At 46.5% G+C, this 21,258-nt stretch overlaps 1 protein-coding gene across 3 annotated transcripts in view; it reads left to right on the forward strand.

The window, feature by feature from the left end:
• Positions 1 to 4,248: 4,248 nt before the first annotated feature.
• Positions 4,249 to 21,258, forward strand: part of USP22 (ubiquitin specific peptidase 22) — a 178,958-nt gene continuing 161,948 nt past the window's right edge. For 2 of the 3 annotated variants that reach the window (XM_075010791.1, XM_075010792.1), the window contains exon 1: positions 4,249 to 4,723. In XM_075010791.1, coding sequence (XP_074866892.1) covers positions 4,598 to 4,723 — 126 coding nt within the window. In that variant the 5' untranslated portion in view covers positions 4,249 to 4,597. The remainder of the gene's footprint in view (positions 4,724 to 21,258) is intronic. The other variant, XR_012647743.1, reaches the window with a different exon arrangement.

Here is a 21,258-nt window from a genome sequence, read left to right on the forward strand (position 1 = left end):
GCAATGTGGGAAGTTTGCCCTGCTGCTGTCCTGTAGACAGAGGATTTTATTCAATGGGGCAGTGAACAATACAGTGCACTTTGCCAGTATTAAATCCCACAATTATTTCAAAATGGACATATATGGAAATACGCATGTTATTCACAAATAGCTTTTTAAATAATTTGCAATAATTTTTGCACAGCAGTGACTAAGTATCCCTTATTTCTTTTTTCAATTCTAGATAACATGAGATAAAACTCTGCCCCGTGATATGCTGTAACCATTCTCTTTGACTGTAATGAGAGTTGAACTCACAGGCCTGAAAGTAGAATTAAGCCTCATGGTGCTTTAGGTATTAAAAACCCTGATAAAGCAGTTTCACCTTAGTTTAATGTTTGGGATCCCTACAGACAGTACTTAAACAGTAATAGGATGAACTGAAAAAAATTGGCAAACCAAGCGCTTTACCTTTCTTATTGCACAATCGTCCCATTGCTAGTGCAAGAGCTGTCTTCAGCGGCAACTGCTATCTGAAACAGCCTCTGGTATTTCTCTCCCCCTATCTCTACAAATCTCTGCCAGAAGCCTGTCTTTTTCTTTCTTATCTATGTCTATTGTCTTCTTCAGCTGTTATGTAACTGTAAGTATATTAACTCTATAGTGTCTGGCAAATAGTGTATAAGAGAGATCCAATTATGTTTGTGTTTTTCCACGGCCTTATTTCCATATGTATTAATTTAGAGAGGATGGGGCTGAAGTAATACCAGAACTGATCATGTGATATGGTACTTCAGTGCCTTACTAAGGAAATGCCATAAAACAAGATCTCATTGTAGTAGGTCCCATGAATGATTCTTAGAGGCTGAAAACAAACAAACAAACAAACAAAAAAACCCACATTCTAAAATATTTGAACTCATCTCAGTTTCCCTTGACTATCAAGATCTTTGAATTCCTAGGGTTAATGCACGCACAGACTCACAGCTTATGTGACAAAAGCTACAATCGGACTCTGATTTCAGAGTATGTAATTCATGGTATTCCTTGTGGCCGGGAGATGTTAACGAAACCGGGCCTGTATGTGGGTAGGTGTGTTGTATGGTTGCAGGAACGAAACCATGGCATGAGAGAACCTTCTACATCTGCAAGTGCTCTGAACTATTCAACTGGTGTGGCGTCGTGGCCTGCCAGCCTGGGCTACCTATAGATCAGTGCCTCCAGCAGTGCGCTAGCTGAGTGTGGAGGATGTTGTGGACCTTTGGCTGGGCAGAGCAGTGGTGTGTCTCCTGGTGGGCACGAGGCAAAGCTGAACAGCTTTGTGGCCTGTGGTGGGGTGCTCTGGGCCTGTAGTGGGGCAGAACGGCTGTGTAGCCCATGGCAGATGCAGCTAGCGGGGCAGAATGGCTGTGGGGCCTATGGCAGGTGCTTTTGGCCGGGCAGAGGAGCTATGTGGTTCAAGATGAGTGTGATGGGCCTGTTGCAGGGCAGGGAGCTGTGTGGTCTGTGGGAGGTGCTGGTGGCTGGGAAGAGGGGCTGTGTAGTTCAAGGCAAGTGTCATGGGCCTGTTGCGGAGCAAAGAGGCTGTGTGGGATGTGGCGGGTGCTGTTGGCTGGGCAGAGGGGCAATGTGGCCTGTGGTGGGTGCAGTTGGGGGGGCAGAGGGGCTGTGTGGCCTGTGGCGGGTGCTGTTGGCTGGGAAGAGGGACTGAGTAGTTCAAGGCAAGTGTCATGGGCCTGTTGCGGAGCAAAGAGGCTATGTAGGGTGTGGCGGGTGCTGTTGGTTGATCAGAGGGGCTGTCTGGCCAGTGGTGAGTGCTGTTGGTTGGTCAGAGGGGCTGTCTGGCCGGTGGCAGGTGCTGTTGGTTGGTCAGAGGGGCTGTGTGGCCTGTGGTGGGTGCTTTTGGCTGGACAGAAGGGCAATGTGGCCTGTGGCAGGTGCTATTGGGTGCAAAGGGGCTGTGTGGCTGGTGGTGGGTGCTGTTGGTAGGGCAGAGGGGCTGTGTGACCAGTGGTGGGTGCTATTGGGTGCAGAGGGGCTGTGCGGCCTGTGGTGGGTGCTCTTGGCTGGACAGAGGGGCTGTGTGGCCTGTGGCATGTGCTGTTGTCTGGGCAGAAGGGCTGTGTGGCCTGTGGCGGGTGCTCTTGGCTGGACAGAGGGGCTGTGTGGCCTGTGGCGTGTGCTGTTGTCTGGGCAGAGGGGCTGCGTGACAGGTGTCGGGTGCTGTTGTCGGGGGCAGAGGGACTGCGTAGCCTGTGATGGGTGCTGTTGTCAGGGGCAGAGGGGCTGTGTGGCCTGTGGGGGTGCTGTTGGTTGGGCAGAGGGGCTGTGTGGCCTGTGGGGGTGCTGTTGGTTGGGCAGAGGGGCTGTGTGGCCTGTGGCGGGTGCTGTTGTCGGGGGCAGAGGGGCTGTGTCGTGTGTGGCGGGTGCTGTTGTCAGGGGCAGAGGGGCTGTGTTGCCTGTGGCGGGTGCTGTTGTCGGGGGCAGAGGGGCTGTGTGGTGTGTGGTGGGTGCTGTTGTCAGGGGCAGAGGGGCTGTGTGGCGGGTGCCATTGTCTGAGCAGAGGGGCTGTGTGGTGTGTGGCGGGTGTTGTTGTCGGGTCAGACGGGCTGCGTGGCCTGTGGCGGGTGCTGTTGTTGGGTCAGACGGGCTGTGTGGCCTGTGGCGGGTGCTGTTGTCGGGGGCAGAGGGGCTGTGTGGCGGGTGCTGTTGTCAGGGGCAGAGGGGCTGTGTGGTGTGTGGCGGGTGCCATTGTCTGAGCAGAGGGGCTGTGTGGTGTGTGGCAGGTGTTGTTGTCGGGTAAGACGGGCTGTGTGGCCTGTGGCGGGTGCTGTTGTCGGGTCAGACGGGCTGTGTGGCCTGTGGCGGGTGCTGTTGTCGGGGGCAGAGGGGCTGTGTGGCGGGTGCTGTTGTCGGGGGCAGAGGGGCTGTGTGGCCTGTGGCGGGTGCTGTTGTCTGGGCAGAGGGGCTGTGTGGCCTGTGGCGGGTGCTGTTGTCAGGGGCAGAGGGGCTGTGTGGCGGGTGCTGTTGTCGGGGGCAGAGGGGCTGTGTGGTGTGTGGCAGGTGCTGTTGTCTGGGCAGAGGGGCTGTGTGGTGTGTGGCGGGTGCTGTTGTCGGGCAGAGGGGCTGTGTGGCGGGTGCTGTTGTCTGGGCAGAGGGGCTGTGTGGCCTGTGGCGGGTGCTGTTGTCTGGGCAGAGGGGTTGTGTGGCCTGTGGCGGGTGCTGTTGTCGGGGGCAGAGGGGCTGTGTGGCGGGTGCTGTTGTCGGGGGCAGAGGGGCTGTGTGGTGTGTGGCGGGTGCTGTTGTCTGGGCAGAGGGGCTGTGTGGTGTGTGGCGGGTGCTGTTGTCGGGGGCAGAGGGGCTGTGTGGCGGGTGCTGTTGTCGGGGGCAGAGGGGCTGTGTGGCGGGTGCTGTTGTCGGGGGCAGAGGGGCTGTGTGGTGGGTGCTGTTTTTGGGGGCAGAGGGGCTGTCTGGCCGGTGGCAGCTGCTGTTGTCTGGGCACGGGGGGGTGTGGCCCACCAGAGCAGCCCTGAGGCCTGGGTGTAGAGGGGGTGAAGCCTGCCCCACAGGAGGAATGGGTGAGCTGCTCCACCGCCCAGCCTGCGCCCGCGCCCCCGCCCCCGCCTTCCTTGCAGGAAATCACTGGGGTAACAGAGAAGCTGCAGGGATAAGCGGATATGACAGCAGCTCTGCCCCGCAACGCAGCCTGATGCTGTGGACGGCTCCACCCCGACAGCCCCGTTGAGCCAATCCCTTCAGACTTTTGCATCCCCTCGGCAGCGCTTTGGCCAATCAGGCAGCGTTTACTGCAACGCAGGCCCCGCCTCTCTCTCCTCATAGGTGCACCGGCGTTGTCCATCACCGTCTCAGCGCCCGCCCTTTCCCGTTGGACGCGTTGAGGAGACAGGCGCGCCAATGAGATGCTAGAAGAGGCGTAGCAGAGGTGTGGAGTGACAGGCTTGGGACCAACGGTTACGCGCCTTCCCCAGGCGCCCTCCCCAATAGTAGCTGGGCAGAGGGGCAGGCCCACACCGCCTCCTGCCCCTTCCCTGTTGGTCGGCCCCACTCCGGGCCTGGCGGGCTAGGTTGAGTTCGCAGCTTGGGCCATTAAACGCTGCGGGGGGAGGGGGAGCGATTTAAAGAGACAGGAGCCGAGCGGGCGGCCGGCTGGGGGAGCCGCAGCGGACTAGCCCCCTCCCCCCGCGGCTGCACCGCCGCCGCCAGGGTCTCCCCGCGCCCCGCCGGCTCCCAGCGGCCTCCATGAGCTAACGGCAGCGGCGGCCACTCCGGGGGCGGCAGCGGCCGCCGCCTCCTCCTCCTCTTGCTCGCCAGCCCCATCTTTGTGCGCTGCCGCCCGGCCGCCGCGCTTTGTTCGGAGCCGGGGGGGAGCCCGGCCCTCGGGGCGAGCCGCTGCCCGCGCCCCCTGCTGCAGCTCGCGGGGGCGGGGGAGGCCGCGCCGCCGCCGGGCGGCGTGAGGGGGCCGGCGCCCCGGCGCCTGGGAGGCAGCGCGCGAGCGGCGGCCCCGTCCCGTGTCTGTGCGGCTGCCAGGGGGAAGGGGCCGGCTCTCTGCCCGCCGGCCCGGCCCGTCTGCGGGCGGATTGATGAGGGGGGGTCGGACATGAGTCCGCCGGCCGCCGGGTGCTGCCATGTGACCGGCTTCAAGGTGGAGAACTGGAAGCAGAACCTGCGGGCGATCTACCAGTGCTTCGTGTGGAGCGGCTCGGCCGAGACCAGGAAGCGCAAGGTACCGGGGGGTGGGGGGGCAGCGCGCGTCCCTCCGCCTCAGCTCGGCGGGCAGGGCCACACCCCGCTCCGCCCCACCCCACCCCGCGGGCCACCGGCCCCGATCCTGGGGCCGCCCCGCCCCGCCCCGCCCCCACGGGGCCCGCCTAGGCTTTTCACCACCACCGCCGCCGCCCCACGCGGCGGCCGATCTCCTGTCGCGGGGAAGGGGCTGTCCGGCCCCGCCTCGGGGCGCGGTGGCGAAGGGACTGTGGGGAGGGGTCCCGTTGGCAGAGGGAAGCACCGATCAGCCCCCGGCTGGGCAGGGAGGGGAAGCAGGGGATCCCCTCGAACACCTGCCCTGGAGGCAGGCTGCCGCAAGGGCTTTCGTCGGCCATCCAGGGGTGGGAGGCTGGGCCGAGCGCCGCCGCCGCCGCCGCCTCCCAGGTGCTGGGGCGGGGAGTGAGGGTTTCCCGGAATCAGGCAACTACTGCATTGCTTGGCTGCGGGGGAGGGAGCGCTCCCAGGGCAGATGGGCATGGCCGGCCTGCCGCCGAGCGGTGGGCACGGGGAGGCAGTCTCCTGCAGTGAATAGGCTGTTTCCGCTCGCGGTCTGGTCCAGTAAGTGACAGGCTGGGATAAGGAAGCCGAAAGGGAGAAGTGGATCTTTAATTTACGGTGTCAACCGCTGGTGAATTATTACATGTAGCTACAGCGCAGGCACTTAAGCAGATAGAGCCCAGCGTTTGGGAAGCACGGGATACAGAGGCAAGAGGTTTGTCCTGCGTCTCATGTATGGAGTAGTATTGGGAAGAGAGAGGGACGCTTGCAAATCACGCTCGCACGTAATGTGCACTTAGAAAAGGCTTAAAGACACAATGGCTGGAAATAAGCCTGCGGATTTTTGCGTCTGTGGAATTTGACTTTTTTATGACTGTGCACTGGTAACTGCATCAGGCGGCTATTCCTGGCGGGGTGTGAGAAAAGAGGGGAATAAAAAAATCAGTATTTTATGCAAAGGAAGAGTGAGAGTACTTTGCTCTTGCAAATTAATAGTGAATTTTCTGTGCAAATAGCTTAAGGTATATATTAGAGAAGACTAATGGGGGATTATTTGTGTAAAACAAGTTAATTACTAAACTGATATTTTAAACATAGCTCATGAACGCAGACATGTTTCTGAAAGATTGATGATCTGTTAACTGTTCACAATTTTTTTCCTTTGACTCAACCAGTTTTTACTTCAAAGTGACTTTGCAGATTTCTCTCAATGATCACCTTAATGACTAAAAAGGAGACTACATCAGCAACTCAGGGAGCAAAGCTTGCTCTTCTAGCAGAAGGGAAAGGGCCTAATACTGAAGTAATTAATTACGGGCCTTGTGAGCACAACTTCATTTAATTAATGTTCAAATTACTCATAATAATAGAGCTAGTTATAGAATGAAAGCCAAAATATTCAGGAATTAGGTATATTTAAAAGAATTCTGGAAGGGCTGTGCAACACACATCCTATCCCATTTACAAGATTTTTTAAAAGAATAGTAAATGGTACACTAACCACATTTGTATATTTCGTAAAACAATTTAGTCATCTAGTGTTCAAGCAATACTTAATGTAGCTACAGGCAGATTTGAATATATGTTTTCCTCTTGTAAGTGACTGTAGCCTAATACTGCAGTAACAAACTTTTTTTGTATTCCGTAATTCAAAACATAACTCGTTATATGAAATATAGTGGCTTAAATGGAAACATACATTAATGATGGTTAGTTACGTCTCATATACTGTGACAGACAAAAAGCAAAGTCAAGACAAGAAGACTGATTAGTAGCACATAATGACTCTTACTGCTAAAGTGAAAAATTGTTTTATTTAAAAACATGAATATTTCCTGCCTTTTCACATGAAAATACTTTTTAAGAATAATCAATTTTTAAATCATTGTTCTGTCAACTGGAAAATAATTTTCTATTTGTCTGTGGTATGGTGTTATTAGTGTGGCATAGCTCTGATATTAAGACTATGCTTCTCCATGGATGAGAGTTCTAGTTCTTAATCCTGATGGTTATGCAGAGGTGGATAGAAAAACAAACTGGACCTCAGTTCAGAAAAGCTGGACCTTGGTTTTGTGAAATTACAGCACTGAGCTTTCAGCAGAAAAAGAAAAATCACAATATTACTTGTTTGTTGCTGTAGAAATCATGTGCAATTACTGTCAAGTTTTACGTTACTAAAGATTCATTGACCAGACCCTCTTTTGGTCTCAAGAATCTTTTGTGCAAACTGTCTTGCACATCTGGGTATTCAGTGAGTGATAATCTGTCATTCTTTAGATTTATCAGACTCTTACTTGGTCTTTCTTTACTTTGGCAGTGTTGTCTTGGAAATCCAGATAGCAGTAGAAACTGCAGGGGGCAGAAACTGTCCACTACTTCTGCTTTACTAGCGTACTTACACACTGCATGCTGCATTATGTTTTAAAAGACCATATCAGCGCTGCTTGGTTTTTGCCATTTCTTTCCAGTGTCTTTATTTTATTTTATTTTTATTTTTTTTCCAAATATGTTGATATGGCCTTAAACTCTTAATCCAGTACACTTTACATTTACAAAATATTAAGTAGAACGAGTAGACACTTAGAGGTAGCTTTCTAAAGAATCCTAAGTAAAAACGTAACCAGGAAGTATAATCAGAAACAAGACACACACACAATGATAAAAGATCAGCCTTGGTGTAGGGTGCTTTGTGTACAGACTCATAAAATATTTTTGTGGCACTGTTTTTGTCTCCAGTGGCTAAAAAAATCCCATTAGCATAGCTCTCTGGTGCGTTTGCACCAGTGCAAATCAGTAGCATAGACAGGATACATTGGTATAAGATTACTCTGGAGCAGATGAACTGATGTAATTTACAGTTTACACCAGTGTACCTTATCTGAATGAAGGATTTGTGCTGGTGCATGCGTATCAGTTTAGTTACGGTGTGGTGGTTAAACTCCATTGGAGGCCAGACCTGTTTGTCAGGGATTTGAAGAATGCAAATAAAAGGTGAGGAGGAAATCCAGAGAAAGATGTATATTTGTAAAGCTGTGGAATGTGGGGTTGAACATGTGAATTAAGTCTTTATACTTGTCTTCAAGCAGGATCCTGATGAGGAATGAGAGATGATTCTGTGTCTGTGTATGCCTGGGTCCTGGACCTCTTCATTTATAAGTTTTAACTAATAGGGATATGAAGATCACTGCCCAGTACAATTAAAGATGTCTTGAAAATCAGAGTTGAATTAGGGCCTGTGGATGAAAAAACAAAATCATGTCAAATCATTGTGAGAGGGCCACACCTGTTTATGAACTAAGTGACTTCATTCACAGGGATCATGGGTGAAGTCCTGGCCCAGTCAGCGTTGGTGGGTACTGGATTTTCACCCACTTTATTTAGTCTGGAAAATGGTCATATTTTCAATGGGACTATGTCTAGGGTGTTTAAGAAGACATGGTTTCAGCGGCAAACAACATATCATCTTTATTAGTGAATAGAAAAACAAAATAACCAACTAGAAACAAAAATGAAAAAGACCAATCCATTTTTGTCCAGGCTCGAATGCGTAAAAGTGAAATAGCTAGATAGTAAAACATAAGTTTAGATTTCAGTAATGTTTCTTAAGACTTTAAAATGTTTGTCAATGGGGAAGACAGATGCTTAAAGCCCTGCCTGAAAGCTTTAGCGTCAGGTAATCACAATTTTCTCTGCAGTGCAGAGTCTCTCTTGAAAGGAAGTTATACTTTTGCTCCCGGTCGTATGTTTGGGGTTTGAGCAGTTAATGTGCTAAGTGGGGCCTTCCAAACTCAAGAGACAGTTGGACACCTTGGTCTGGCTGGTAGGACTGCTGGACCTCGCAGGTAAACTTTCTTCTCCTCTCCCCCCACCCATCCTGCAAGGCTTGGCGTGGACAATTTCAGTTCTCTAGGCAAATACTATATAGCAGTTGGATAACCGTTCATAGAGAATAGTTATTAATGGTTCATAGTCATGCTGGAAGGGGTTCTGCAGGTGTCAGTTTTGTGGTCAGTTCTTTACATATTTTCATCAATGTTTTAGATAATGACAGATGATGCCGAGTTTGCCAGTGATACCAAGCTGGAAGGGGTTATAGCTGCTTTGAAGGATAGGGTTAGAATTCAAAATGATCTAGACAAAATATAGAAATGGTCTGAGGCAGAGGGTGAAGTTCAATAACGACAAATGTGAAGTATTCCACTTTGGGAGAAACAATCAGTTTCACATGCACAAAATGGGAGGTGACTTCCTAGGAAGAAGTACTGCAGAGTGGGGTCTAGCTGGCCTAGTAGACCAGAAGCTGTGCATGAGTCAACAGTGTGACACTGTTGCAAAACAAAAAAGCAAATGTGATTCTGGGATTTATTGATGGGAGTGTTATTAGCAAGACGGGCAAAGTAATTTGTATGCTCTACTCTGTGTCGATTAGGCCTCAGTTAGAGTACTGTGCTCAGTTTTGGGTACCACGTTGCAGGAAAGATGTGGAGAAATTGGAGAGGGTGGTTAAACACTGTGATAAATTACCTAGGGTGGCTCTAGAATCTCCATCATTGGAGATATTTAAGAACAGGTTAGATAAATGTCTAACATGCTTGGTCCTGCCATAAGGACCTCTCAAGGTCCTTTCCAGTTCTAGTATACTATGATTCTATGAGAAAAATTAAGCTTGTAGCTATTTGCATGGGCACTGTCATATATGCATGATCCTGTCTGAGCTCTAAGGCATGATTGTTCCATGCTTACACTGGTCAGTCATAGATGAGCTGGCAGTCAGGAGCTCTAGGCACTGTTGACAGTGAGTGCATGTGAACTGTTTCTGCTTGTCTTGTAAGCATTTATTGGTTTGAGAGATGTTTCTTGTACATATATGTGGGGGAATACTGGAAACAGCAGTATAAGCTCTCTAACAGGATGAACTGCTCTAAGTGCAAATTCCCATGGAAGTTGTCCTTTGAACATGTTTGACTGACCTAGTAAAGGTTTCCAGGCCCTGTATTTTGAGTCCAGATAATTTTTCTTTAATCTCTCAGAATATTAACTCCTTCACATTTAAAACTCAAGTGACTTTATTTTTCTTTTTTTCCTATCAGAGATTATGGCTATGGAATGAACTGATTATTGTGCATGCACTGGCAGATTAAAAATTGTGTATTCTCAGTAGCAGATACTTCAGTTCACCATACAATTCAGTGTCTGTTAAATCCTTGCTCTCTGAGTGGCCTCAGCACATTCCAACTCATGGCATGCTCGGGTAGTATAGTTCTGAAGATGAACTGTTGAGTAGTCCACTTGCTATTTCTCCCTTCACCATTCCTGAATGTTTTGAGAGAAATGCTATAGGAAGGGGTGCTCTAGCTACCTCAGTTTCTTTCCACTTGGAGCAGTAGATGGACTGGGAACCTCTGAAGGCTCAGCTCCATGGAAGCTTAAGGATTATTGTTAGAAATTTTATTTTCTTCAAAAAAAATTGTCTGTTTATTATAGTATCAGCCAAGAATGGGGCATTGCTGTTATTGGCCCTGTACAAATGGAGTAGTAAAGGGAAGACCTTACAATCTAGATAGCAATAATAGACTCAAGGTCTGGGAAATAATGTGACGTAGTGAACATGTGGTGGAAGCAAACGTATTAGTGTCTTACTTTTTTCAGGGTAAGTTTATTTAAGCGAGGATAAATTCCCTGTTGAGAGAAGGCAATATATGTGGGGAAGACAGGGCAGGTGTGGAAGAGACTTGGAAGGGGAAGGCTGGAGCAATCTATGCTGGACAGAGGAAGTCCAGTCAACTGTAGAAAGCATGCTGAATGTGTAAGTCTATGTCTGCACTGCAACATTATTTTGGAATAAGTTGAATATGTGAAATAGCATTCTACACACAAAATAGCTTGTCCATGCACAAAAGAGTCTACTTTAGATTACAGCCCCTGGAAACACTATAGCTAATTTCAAAACAGCCCCTATTTCCTGTCTGTGTAGCCTTTCTTTTGAAATATCTATTTTGGAATAGATGCCATTCCTCAGAATGAGGTTTACAGAATTCAGAATCAGCCATCTGCTATTTCAGAATCATTTCAAAATAGTGGGTTTGTGGTGTAGATGCTTGCTAAGTTATTTCAGAATAGTCACCATTATTCTGAATAACTTTGCTGTGTAAACACACCCTAAAAGTCCCTGGTTTGTCTGCTTCTGCTGGCTGGAGTATCTGAGGCTGGCATCCTCTCTGCAGGCTTCACCCATGGCTGTCTGATAGACACAGGGAAGGTTGTAATATCTCCAGAGTGGGGTTTTTTTTTGGGGGGGTGGGGGGGGTGTACAGTTCTGGCCACTATTTTGCCACCCTCATCCCAATCCCTTATTTGGCTGCTCCTGCTGGTTGGCTTCCCTCCATTCCTTATCTTCCTCCATATCCCTCCCTGACTGCATCTCAGTGCAGCTTTACAGGTCCTATAGTAAAGAGAATTCAGGATAGGTGCATTGTCCTGATGTCTTTCCTGCACTGGATGTCCATATGCAATGCCAAGCTTGCTTGGGGAAAGGACTCTTTCTTCTTTGTAGTATGTGTGACATCTTCTCCCCAAGAGCTCGTAAGGAGCATCAGATCTGTCTGTAAGCCTTACTATTTCAGGAGGCATCTGACAAAGCTGGTCTTTACCCATGAAAGCTTATGCTCCAAAGCCCACTATGCTCCTTATTGCCTTACATCTGAGATCAGAGCCACAATCTGGCATTTTATCTGATGGTGACAGATTAATTTTACAGTTTTCATTGCCATCACCTGAAAGGAGTAGGAACTGGAGCAGTCACTACACAGATTCTACATACTGTTGATATAAATATAAAATAACCAGATCCCATTGGATACTGAGATAAGGAACCTGTCAACTTCCCTTCCTGGACTAGGTGCCCTTATTGTACCCTGTCTTGATATTATGGGGATGTACAGACTCATCCTTACAGGAACCTGTCCCTGCCAGAAGTCAGTGGAAACCTTACATTCTGGATGCAGAGCTCCCAGATCTGTCTACATCACAGTATAAAGATTATTCCCAGAGGAGCACTCATAGGAAGAATGTTGGTAACGTACAATAATACCAGGAGCCTGATGATCAGCAGTCTCCTAATGTACGACTTACAACAGCATCTTCCTCTTCTGAAGATACCATTCATTTTAAAGTGGAAGCTGTTCTGACTACCTTCATGAAAGACCCTTTCTGTGTCAAGGATACTTAGTCTAGTGGTTGGTACACTGGGGGCTGCTTTTAACAGCAAAATCCTTGTAAGAGCTCCGTATTAGAAGAGTTGTTGAAACCAGCCAAGTCTGTTCGGGCAAATCCTGCCTCTAACCAGGCCATCTTAAAGAAGATAAGACAAGATTTAACACTTACCATGTGGGGGATTTCCCCTGTATATTCACTTTCACTCACTGGTGGTTGCTGCAGTTTAGAGGACCAAAGGAGGCCAAGTGTATTTTGTACAGTCTGACAGGGTGAAGTTGTGGACATGATGAGCAGAAGATTATCCTCTGTCTCTGTAGACATGAGCTTTTCAAAATTACTAGGGTGTAAAGCCTAGGTATTAGCATCATCTTTAGGAGGAAATGGCCTTATTCAAGGACCTGCGTGAAGAGCAAAGAAAACTGGCTAGAGATTTAGTAGCAGGACATCTGCTAGATGAACACTAAGAACCTCAATTGATTTATCACAGATTGCAACAAGAACAGTAGCTTCAGCCAGAGCTAAGCTATACAGACTTAGCCATGGTCTTTCTCCTGAAACTAGAGCAAGCGTGAAGGTGACAGTTTAAGGGCAAGGATGAATGAAATACTGGAAAAGATGGGCACTAAATCAATGGGTAGATTGGTGGATAAATTCCTAACATCAAGGAAATAGGATGGTGCTTCTGTTGTCAGTATCAACACCAGCAAGCTTTTGCTCAGCTGCAGCAGAGGAGAGAGTTTGAATCTCTTGTAAAGGGCAGACAGACCACATTGTCCTCACCTGCACAGTCTTTAGACCACAGGTTTGAAATGAGACATAAGCTACATCTTTTCTCCCCCCAGTTTGGGAATCAGCTTTCTCACAACCCCGGAAATGCTGTTATTTCAAACAAATGCATCCTAGAAACAGAACAGAGGGCAAATTCTGTACACTCTGACACCACTCATTTCCCTGCTCTATTCAGGGACTCCTTTAATGAGAGCCTCCTAGGAACAGGGTTTTGCCCACTCTTGGAAGCAGGAGCCATAGAGGAAATTCTAGATACTTTTGATTTCAAAGATGAATGGAGGCATCCCTGCCATCTTAGACACAAAAAACAAACTCAGAAAGTTCACAGTTCGTCCCTTCTCAAGTCCCACTTGTAATCTGTGACCTTATAAGACAATGAAGGGAATGAACTGCTTGAGCACTTGGATTCTGCTACAGCCTGATACTCTGGGACGGAGAGAGGAGGGTCGGAAAGTCTGTGAATGCACCGTTGGGTACAGCAATGAAGCACTCTGCCATCAGAGCTGTAGTGCCAGGCTCACTCATGGGCGCAGAGTCCATCACAGAGAGCTCCTGTAATAGGGGAGCAACCTTAATTTTTCAGTCATTCAAGGTGTGTGTCCAGGGAAGGGGTAGGGCAGGGGGATAAAACCCACAAAACAGTGAGGATGGTAAGCTTAGTCTTTCTTGACTACACCTATTTGTTTTATTTTGCGTACCACTAATCTTTCCAAATACTAAAATCCCCCTCTTGACTTATGTCCCTTCTGAGCATGTTACTTTCATAGAGGAAGTGAATTTTGCATTTTAGAAAGCTGCTACTTTTAAATATAACCTGCCTGACATACATTGAGTTGCCACCCCCTAAGTTTTCTCTTCAGTGGTCATTCTTTTATTTTAACTGAGATAAGCATTATGTCAGAGTGGGAGATTTCTACAGCTGTGAAGATATTCTCCTGAAATGTCTGAGTGATGGCATGTCCCTGAGAGGATGTAGGAGTATTTTGGCTTGCTGTCTCCAAAGGGTGGATTGTAGGTGCCTAAATTCATATTCCTGGTGGGGTTGCAGTAGTACAAGCCCAGACTTACTCTTATTGCTCCATCAGTTGATGTACTTCTGTGGCAGTTTAAATTGGAATTTATTACAGTGGCGCTTACCAATTACCATAACTTTCATTTCACTTATAACAGGTAATTCACCCTAAAACTGAAAATTATCTGTATCAATAGTTTTGAGAGTCATCGATGTGCACGTACCCTGATCTTGTATAAATACATGATAATCTGCATTAGAATCTAGAGAGAATTTCCTGAAGTCTGATTTCTTTCCAAACCATTTCAATAGAGAGAAATCCCATCACAGAAAATTAATCCTATTATAGTACACATTGGTTTGGCAGTACAGGATGCTTTACTTGACATCACTCTCCATTCCACTCTCAAATTAAAAAAATGTAATTCACAATTACACAACATGAATATTTCAGTGCTTATGCATTTTATTCAGTGCATTATATACAGCTGTGCGGATTCAATGAGGTTTCTCATAACTGTGAATCAGACCACCTTCCCTTTATACAAGTCACTCTAAGGAAGATTCTTGGTAAAAATGTGTGCTTCACCAGTGTAAGCTTCCAAGATTTGAGATTCTCTTTTACTAGAGTTGCTAGTCTAGCCATTTTTGGTGTAAAGTCACACAATTAACATGGAACATTGTAGCAAGGGTTTAGCTAGCCTGACTTCAGGTCTGCCTGGTGCCTCAGCTTCCCTCTCTTGGGTTCTCTAGTAAATTCACACGGGCTTTTGTATGTCAGTACCATTTTTTGGTGTCTGTCTTATTAACAAGTTCAAAAGAAAACCCGAAGTTCCTTCAAGCTTGTGTGCAATGATTTAGTTTTCTACATGCAGGAGCAAACTTGCTCCTCACAGTTTATGTGACTTAGGCCTTGACTACACTGTCAGTCTACTTTAGCCATGCAAATTGTGTAGCTGAAGTCGACATACCTACTGTGCTGTCTTCTGTGCAGTAAGGCCGGCTCATTGCATTTTGCTGGAGTACCAGCATTTTCTGGAGTGAACTTGGAGGTCAGTTTATTGTGTCTTCAGTGATGTGGTAAATCGATGCCTAGTGGGTCAATCCCCAGCGTAATGAAGACATACTCTTAGCTGGTACTTGTTGTCTATGAGCTGTACTGTCCAGGCTCTGTGCCTGGGAACTAAGGAAAGTCTTTCTTTCTGTTTGTGCTCAGGCTGCTTTTATATTTTCCAGCAGTTCTGGTCATGAGCCACATGCTACCATCACCCTTGGACTCTTTGCCTTCAGCTGGGGAGGCAGGCTACACCTGGCACAGGTGAGACTGAGTTGTAAGTCTGTTAAGGTATGTCTGCACTACAGTTAGACACTCGTCGTTGGCACATGAGCTGACATGGGATTGTAGGGCTTGGGATATGGATGTGTGAGTTCAGGGTGGTCCCCAGCCTCTAGGATTTTACCAGGGGCTGGGGTCCTAGGAGTAAGCTCCAGCCCAAGCCCCACAGTCTACACTGAAATTATATCACTTAGCCAGAGGTAGGTGTTGTAGACCAGCCATAGTTCTTTTTTTTTTTTTTGTTTGTTTTTTTTTCAATTGTAGCATAGACATTCTGCCCCCCTGCCCTCTCTGGGTATTGCTACACCAGTGTTTCCCAATTTTATTTGACCGCGGAACCTTTCTAAACTCAAAAGAATATTGTGGCACCCCATCCCCAAGCTCTACCCACCTCGGCCACCAAACCCGCCTCCTGTCTCCAGGCTTTACCCCCCTTAGCTCCCCAAATTTTCCCCCTACCCCCAAGCTTGACCCTTTTCAGCCTCAGACCTTCCCCCCCCCCCCATACCCAGATTAACCCCTCTTATCTCCAAACTGGCCTCTGGGACTAATCCATCCAAGACACTGGCCTGGGAGCCTATGATGGGCAGCCACATGCACCCAGTGGAAGGAAGGCTGGCATAGAGGTGTTCCATTTGTGGGGATGAGCTGAGCCACTCCAACCAGAGCGGTGTAGCCACTTGGGTAGCAGGGCCAGTGAGAGGCTCTCTCCAGCTCCCTGCCCTGCCCTTGCTGAAATAATAGAACCAAATGTAGTTGGTTTAATGGTCAGATCCCTTCTGTTGGCCATTAAACCAATAAAATTTAGTTCTGTTGTTTCAGTAGCAGCAGGGCAGGGAGCCACAGAAGATTCAGCTATTGTAATGCAATTTTCTCACAGAATCCTTATTTTTACTTTGCAGTACCCTGGGGTTCTGCAGGACACCATGTGGGAAACACTGGTGTACACCGAGGTACTGAGTTTTAGGACCTGGGTCTGCAGACTCAGACTCGAGTTCTGGCGCTAAAAACAGCTCTGTAGAAATTGCAATTTGGCCTCTGAAATCCACTCCTTGGGCTCCAGAGCCTGACTGTACACTGCTGTTTTTACTGACATAGTACAAGCGTGGCTCTGTAGACTCAAACTGTGAGACTCCTTGCTGAGGGTATGAAAACACAGTAGATGTACCCTTAAATGTCACCACTGCCTTGTGAGACCTGTAATATTTACAGTTCTGGGATAGAATAATACAGAATAATGAAATTCTGATCTTACAAACTGTAAATTTATATTTACAAAAGATGAGGTGAAGGCATTAATTCTGTGACATCAGTTCTGCAGCCAAATATTGATGCTTGTTCATCGGAAAAGGGATCTGTCTTCCCATTGGTTTAAAGAACATATTTATGCTTCATCTTGTCCAGAAACCTTTGTTTAATTGCACAGACATGCATGCTTGCAGAAAAACCTTAGATTTGATTTATCTGTGAGTACTTATCAGGCAGTCTTATTTGACACATTATTTATTGTGTGCTATGTAGGAAATACCCAGCATCTCTCTATATGTAAAGACGGATGTACAACAGGTGGGGGAGGAGTCTCGTTGAGTTTTTAATCTTTACATTATTAGTAATATCTTACGCTTTTTAAAAAGTTGATGTCTGTACCATTCTTTTCAGTTCTTTTACTGCTTGGCAGAGATTGATTCTTACCCTCCCACCTTCCCTGTGTTTAATGGAGCTTGAAATTAACATGACTTCTTGTCTACCTCTTTTTATGTAGCATCATTGGTGATGTCAGCACATCTCTGGGAAGTATTTCCTTGGCGGTCTGTAATATTCTAAATGTGGCACATAGTTTATAGAACTAAAATGGCTTAATACTGTGGTTTGTTGTGCTATTGAAAAACAGATCATGGGCAAAGGGAAACTGGCAGTGGTAAGTTAGATATTTGCTCTTCACCCCACCCCTGCAAGGAATACAGGTATGGTAGTGTAGGTATTAGGGTAATGTGAGTGATAAGCATCACAATGCTTTGTGCTCAGTTTTGATGACATCAACCGATCTTGAGAAACCTGTGGCATAAATAATTTCATTTTAGTCCTTCGTATTGAGTTTAACTTGCTGAATGCAACACAGTGACTCAGTGCCAGAGTTGGGAAGAAGACTCAGAGTTCTTGGTTCCTAATTGCATTTTAGTCTAGTACACTCTGTTGCATTTGCACTCTGACACGTTATGCACGCAACTCAGGTCCCCAGAATATATAGGTATCACTTTTAAGGAGCGAATTGCAGTTTCCATTTGGAATTGAAGATAGTGGAGCTGATTTATAGTGTTACATTGTTGTGTGCATTTGAATTATATATCTTCTTGTTAATCATCTAACCTGATGTTGAATGTTGCAGCTCTCAAGGAGACTTATTTGCCATCTGTATAAATTGTAAAATAATAAAACTTCAAAAACTATATGTTAAGAAAGGAAATAACAGAAACAGCAAAACTTCAGTCTCCCTTACATACGTGGATATGTAATGGTAGCAGAAAACCTATTTCAGGTGTGTGGCCCAGTGCTGGCAACAGTAGCTGAGCCAGCACTATGGTCACTAAGGCTGTGTCTACACGGGCACGTATATTCGAAAAAGCCATATTTTGAAGATTGCTAATGAGGTGCTGAATTGAATGTTCAGCGCCTCATTAGCATTAGGATGCTTCCGGCTGCGGCGCTTCGAAAGTGCACAGCTCCGCGCGGCTACACAGGGGTCCTTTTCGAAAGGACCCCCGTGTAGCCATGCGGAGCTGCGCGCTTTCGAAACGCTGCAGCTGGAAGCATCCTAATGCTAATGAGGTGCTGAATATTCAATTCAGCGCCTCATTTGTAATCTTCGAAATGGCCATTAGCATGGCTATTTCGAAGATTTGCGCCCCTGTAGACACACTCCAAGGCTATATCTACACTTGGAAGGTCGACGGTTGCTACGTAATTTTTGGTATGCCAATTGCGTATCAAAAATTGACCTTGCAGACATCAGTTTCTGCAGCAGTCTTCACGACAGAAGTTTGACAGGAGTGCTCCTCCCTGCGACCTTCCTTAATCCTCCCTGCTCCTTAATATGTTGCCTAAGCGGTTGGTCTTCCAGAGGTAGCGAAGATGTGGCCTAACTGTAGTTACTCAAGAGCTACATATCCTCAACTCTTGCTTTTTGTTATGCTTGCTGTTGCTGATTCCCATTTTGTGTGCACTCTCCAAACTTGAATAGAACAAACTAGAGAAGATGTGAGCCACTGAGATTTCGTACGTGAAAGTAGGTGCATCTTATCTCCATCTTGCAACCTTTGTCATGCCACATCTCTTGCTTTTGTTCCTTACATTACTTATATATGTCTAACTTCAGATTGTAAATGCCTCAGGGCAGGGATCTGTCTAAAGCACAAGTGTCTCTGTGAACTGAGTGGGTGGATGATAATCCTTTTTGATATTCCCAACTGATATTTTTGCAGCATCAGCACTGAGACTTCTGGATTTGCTTGTGGCTCTTCAGAGTTTGGGTCGGAGTCTGGTAGGCTCTGTTTCATGTGCTGTCACTCTCTTCTAGGGACGCCTACATGGCCTCCGAAGAAGTGACTTATCTGCATCAAAAAGGAGCACAGCTTTGTTTTAAAACCTCTTATTACAGAAAGTAGGTAGAGAGAATCATGCACCTCAATACCCATCAAGATCTCTTACGTTCTGAGTAACATAGGAGAGTCTGATCACCTAGCTCTTTCTCTCTCAAATTCAAAGTGGTGAGTGGCTCACATCCTCTAAATCCACATTTTACACAAGGCTTCTTCCCTACGGGAAGGTGGAGCTGGATGGGCTTGAGCGTAAGACCCAGAACCCATACGCTGTGTTCTCATTTTGGTGGGGAAGGGCTAGCTGCTGGGTGATCATGTAATGTCCAGCTCAGACTGGTTTGTATAAGTAATATGCATGTCTGTTTTTATTAGGGGTCAACAACCTTTGTGAGGCAGAGTGCCAGCATTTGACCTTTTGACCTGTGTGTACGGTCCTTGTGCCAGTAATACTTTCTAAAGTCACTAATATTGCTACTTACAACAGCTTCATTAACAAATTAAAATGCAGAGTTTTACCATTTGGTAGTCGTGATTGGAAGCATTAGCTGGTCTTTTGTTAATCCACAGGTAGACGTCCCTGCTTCTGGCTGCCTTAAACTACAATTTCATCCTTCACAAAACCTCTTCCTCAGTACAAAGCCTGGCATGCACATCTGTATATACAAACAAGTTTGAGTTGGAGCTTGTTTCAAAAGGATAATAGGCAAATGAGGTGCCAGATATGTAAACCTGCACTTCATTTGCATTTTTGATTTCCCTCATTTGCATGCCGCTTTCGAAAGAGGAATGCAGTGTAGATGCAGCCCCTGAGACAAATTTTAAAAGGGAAGGTTTAAGAATATAGAGGCGAATGGCAGTTGGGATAAAATACAACGTGCTTTTACAAAAGGTAGATCATGGCAGACCAGCTTGATCTCTTTTCTTGAGATTATAACTCATCTTTTTGAACAAAAGAAATCCAGTTGATCTACTTGTGTTTCAGTAAGACCTTTAGTACAGTTCCACATGGAACATTATTAAATTGGAGAAGATGGAGATTAATAAGAGGAATAAAAGGTGAACAGGGAACTGGTGTAAAGGAAGACTGCATCTGATCATATTAAAATATGAATTGTCAAGCTGGGGAGAGGTTACTTGTGGAATTTCTCAGCAATTGGTTTTGGTACCAGTCTTGTTTTACGTTTTCTTTTGTGACTTTGGCCCCAAAAGTGAAAGTGTGCTAATAAAATTAGCAAATGACACAAAATTTGGAGATGATTGCCAATATGGACAAGGACTAGAATATTGTACAAGAAGCTTTGGAGGATGGTGAGAACTGGAGAAATAGAAATGGAGTCTAGTTTAGTACTGAATAGTGCAGAATCGTGCACTTATGGACTAACAACAAGAATTTTTGCAGTAAGCATCTTACGTGGAAGCAACAGGGGAGGAGAAAGGTGTTTTTACACACACACACACACACACACACACACACACACACACACAGGTTGATCACAGGTTGACTAACTACTTTCTGTAAATACCAGCGAGGGGGAGGCATTATTTAAGTTAAGGGCTAATGTTGACACAAGAACACCTGGGCCGTGTCTATGCTACGCTAGAGTTTTGTCAACACCGGGCAGCCCTGTCTTCTGTGCTTCCAGTTGACCATTTTGTCAAGAGAGTGGTCGGGAAGTCTGTCCACTGTACGTTGACAGAGCGGATCGCTCTTTTGATCCGCTTTGCAGTCTGGCCATAATCTGTCAACAGACGTTTTGTTGGGAGATACCTTCTGACGCTAACTTCTGTTGACAGATCATTCTAGTGTGGACATAACCACAGATGTAAACTGGCCATCTAAAAATTTAGGTTTGAAATTAAACTGACTAAACCATCTAAGGAGTGAAGTTCTGAAATAGCCTTTCAAGGGGAACAGTGGAGGTAAAAAAAAAAAAGTTTGTTTCAAGATTGGATTTGATAAGTTTATTAGGGTGGGGATGATATGATGAAATTCCTAGTAGCAAAAATCCCAAGTGGGCAAAGATGAGGGAGGAGTTGGAGCTGGGGGCTCTGAGTTATTACAATTTTTTTCCCAAGTGCAAATCTTGTAGGTAATAGACATGCTCAGAATTTAACAGATCCCTCTATTTGGGGGTGAGAATGAACTTTCTCCTGGGGTCGCTTTGGCAGGCACTCTGGTCTTTGTTAGCTTCCTTCTATTGCATGGGATGTAAGTCACTTGCTGGTATAAGTTAGTGTAAATGGTGGAGTCTCTGCAACTTGGAGTCTTTAAATCATGAATTGAGGGCTTTACTATCTCAGCCAGCCTGTTGCAGCAGGAGATGTGTGAGTCTGTGGCCTGTGATAATGTGAAAGGTCAGGCCAGACAATCACTGTGGCCCTTTCTGACTTTAATGTCTGAGTCTGTTTCCTCAGTGTGAGTATTGACGAGTGAATGTGCACAAACAACATGTAGTCTAGGAGGGGCACCTAAGAAAATTAAAAATACTTGAGAACTTAAAGTAGACCCGTGATAAGGTGTTCTGCAACTCTTGTGTTTGCAACACAAT

The sequence above is a fragment of the Carettochelys insculpta genome, chromosome 16, assembly GCF_033958435.1.
Source record: "Carettochelys insculpta isolate YL-2023 chromosome 16, ASM3395843v1, whole genome shotgun sequence".
Lineage (NCBI taxonomy): Eukaryota > Metazoa > Chordata > Testudines > Carettochelyidae > Carettochelys > Carettochelys insculpta.